This window comes from Monopterus albus, unplaced genomic scaffold (assembly GCF_001952655.1).
Source record: "Monopterus albus unplaced genomic scaffold, M_albus_1.0 scaffold182.1, whole genome shotgun sequence".
Lineage (NCBI taxonomy): Eukaryota > Metazoa > Chordata > Actinopteri > Synbranchiformes > Synbranchidae > Monopterus > Monopterus albus.
Window position 1 is genome coordinate 703,677 of NW_018128062.1, and position 3,091 is coordinate 706,767.

Sequence of the window (3,091 nt, forward strand, 5' to 3'; positions counted from 1 at the left end):
TGGTTCTGTTGCATCACCCAGCCTGCTCTGAGTTGTATCCTGTAGGATACCTGCATAAACCTTTATTTGCCCCTCCACAATGGCAAGCAGTCAAGGTCCAGAGGCAGCAAAGCAGCCCCACATCACGATGCTTCATCCACTGTACTTCACTGTTGGGATGATGCTTTCATGTTGGTACGTGGTTCTCTTTTTACACCATACGTAGTGCTGTGTGTTCTTCCCAAACAATTCTACCTTTGTTTCATCTGTCCACAGGACATTTTCTCAGTAGTGTTGTGGAGTGTCTTTGGCAAACTTCAGGCCTGCTGGGGAGCAATGGCTTCCTCCACGGATACCATGCCTGTTCAATATTTTGTGTGTATGCTTTTTTCATGAACAGATGTTAACCAATGAATCCTTCAAGTCTTTAGCTGCTACTCTAGGTGTCTCTTTTACCTCACTGAGCCCTCTGTGTTGTGCCTTTCGAGTGAATGGCTGGGCCCACTTCTTTGGAGAGTAGCCACATTACCACATCGTCTACATTTATAGACCATTTGTCTGTGAACTGTTGAGTATCTAAAGTCTTTGAGATGACTCTGTAACCCTTTCCAGCTACATGCAAATCAACAACTCTTGATCGCAGGTCTTCTGAGATCGTTTTTTTTTTGCGAGGCCTGGCTCACATCAACTGTTGCTGCTTGTGAATAGCACAATGACACTGTTTCAGTTTTATTAGTCAGTGTTGTTCTAAACCACACCTCCATTCTTGTTTCATTGAGTGGACTCCAGGTTTACTAACACCTGTTTCCAGTTGACGTTTAGTGACATCAGAAGACTTGAGTTACCACTTTTTTTCCATCATCAATCTGTATGTTTAATGAAAGATCATGACTGTTTTATTAGCTTAGAAATATTGTGCTTGTTGATATTAGTGACTTTGGTGAAGAGCAGATCACATTTCATGCAGAACATCAGGAAAGTGCAACAGTGCCATAGCTTTCTCTTGCAACAGTATTTGATCTTGACCTTTAGGTGGGTGGAGAGTTGTCTCACTTTGCCTTTGCTCCTCTCCAAACATGGTCAAATTACAGTCTAAATAGAGCGGAACAATTCAGCTCCTATTTTACTTTTAAAACGTGCACATGGCAGTACTGTTGTGGCTACGCGGAGTCATTGGTAGAAGCAGGAGGGTTTATTCAAACTCCCACTTGCCTTTTCAAAAACCCCAACATCCAAGTTACAGCATGTTCCTGTTGCCTAGCAACCAGCTGGGTCTTGAGAGAGAAGCGTCATAGATGTGTATGTATATCCACAGCTGAGCGCAAGAGCAAACACTCTATGCTGCCGTTCCCTCCCCGACCCGCTCACTCTCTCCACAATCTCACTGCCATGTAATGGAGAACAGTATTAAGTCCCGCCACCTCTGCTCAACATCACCCAATGACACTGCACATGGAGAGGACAATGCTTATAATCATTTATTATTGACACATTTGTCTAGTCGGTAAACAACACACAGACTACTTATGCTGTCTTTATAGATAATTTTCACAATAAAACAAAAGAAAAATGACATAAGACATGATAAAGTTCATGGTCTTTTATTTGAAAAAAAATATAAAGACTAGCATGTACAACTTGGAATGAATGTAAACTGAACTCAGATGAACAGTTGCGAAGACTGTGCCGACACTCCTAACAGCATGCGCTGCAAACACATTACACCCCTCACTATGCTCTTATCTGAGTCGAGAAACAGAAGAAGAAAAAGAAAAGTGAAGGCCAGTGATTCTCTCTTGCAAGAAAAGAGGACAGACACTCCATTTCAGCAAAATGAAAAAAAAAAAAAAAAAACAAACCAAAAAAACAAAAAACAAAGTAAGCTCACCGTAAGACTCTTAATTCACTCCTCCCTTCAAAGGGCCGGATGCACAACGAAGATGGCCGTCCAAATAATCATAACAAAATAAAAGAACATGCCAAACGTTTGAAAATGTATATTTTTTTGTACATTGTTTTTTTTTCTTTTTAATCTAGCATACAATTAAACCCCATTCCACTTTAACATTTGAGCTAGAACCTGGTATATTCTCTCATCATAACAGTACAGGGTTCCTCTTCAAATACAAAAAACTGTACCAAACCAACAAGAGGACAGCTTGTAGTGGAATCGGCGCGCTCTGATAGCCCGGAGGAGGGATAGGGGACGGAGGGGTTAGTGCTCCAGTCTCAAGCTGCATGCATGAAGAACAGAAAACAGAGAGAGAAAGAGAGATGGCCAGCCCAGACATTTACCACTAGCAAATGGAACTGGAAGGAGTTTACCAAATGCTTCTGCTTTAGTCTGAAGGTAGTAGTTACAGGGTTTGTTGTTATTATTTTACTCGTTATTTACTGATGCTAAACTGAACTCCAGGGGCAGGGGACAGGATCACTAACCATCATTTCATGCAGATATTTTTTGTATATTTTTCTATTTTTCCTGTGTGGACAGAAGGATATTTTATTTCAACATTCGATTATTGTCTATACAGAAACGGTATGAATAAATGAAAATTTTTCCCAAGAGGTAAGTAAAACATTTTGATTTTTTTTCTTTTTCTTTTTTTACTTCTAAGAAGGGACAGCACGGGGCGTGTAGGCTTCACTTTGCAGTCATCATCTGTACAAATTCTGCAGAGAGAGGACAAAAGACAATAAGAGCATCAGGTTTAAGGGTTTGCCACAGCCTGTTGCCAGCAAGAGCAGTCACCTGCTAAATTGCTAAATGCGTTGTTAATTTTTTAATCAACTTGAGCAGGTTCAGAACACACAGCCTAATTACTGCTCCTTTTCCAAATGGCTCTCATGTTCATGTCATTAAACCCATTTGATTCAAAAAGCTCTTGCATTGTGCTTACAGTTTAGCAGCAATGTTTTGGCAATATGGGCATGCACACACACACACACACACACAAAACAACAAAAAAGAGGAAGCTTCCTTTGTCCGTAGAGTACATATTCTGTCCGTGGTACAGTGGCAGTGTAGAAGAGAAGCACCTTTCAGGCAAAACTTAAGGCCTGTTCATAATATATCCACAGCCTTCTAGAAAATGAGTGCAGTCTCTCATGT

General features: G+C 40.8%; 1 protein-coding gene across 1 annotated transcript in view; it reads right to left on the bottom strand.

Annotated features, from left to right (window-relative positions):
* Positions 1-2,637: 2,637 nt before the first annotated feature.
* The window catches only part of LOC109969805 (calmodulin-alpha-like), an 11,440-nt gene continuing 10,986 nt past the window's right edge, over positions 2,638-3,091 (bottom strand). The window contains exon 6 of the mRNA XM_020616979.1: positions 2,638-2,652. Coding sequence (XP_020472635.1) covers positions 2,638-2,652 — 15 coding nt within the window. The remainder of the gene's footprint in view (positions 2,653-3,091) is intronic.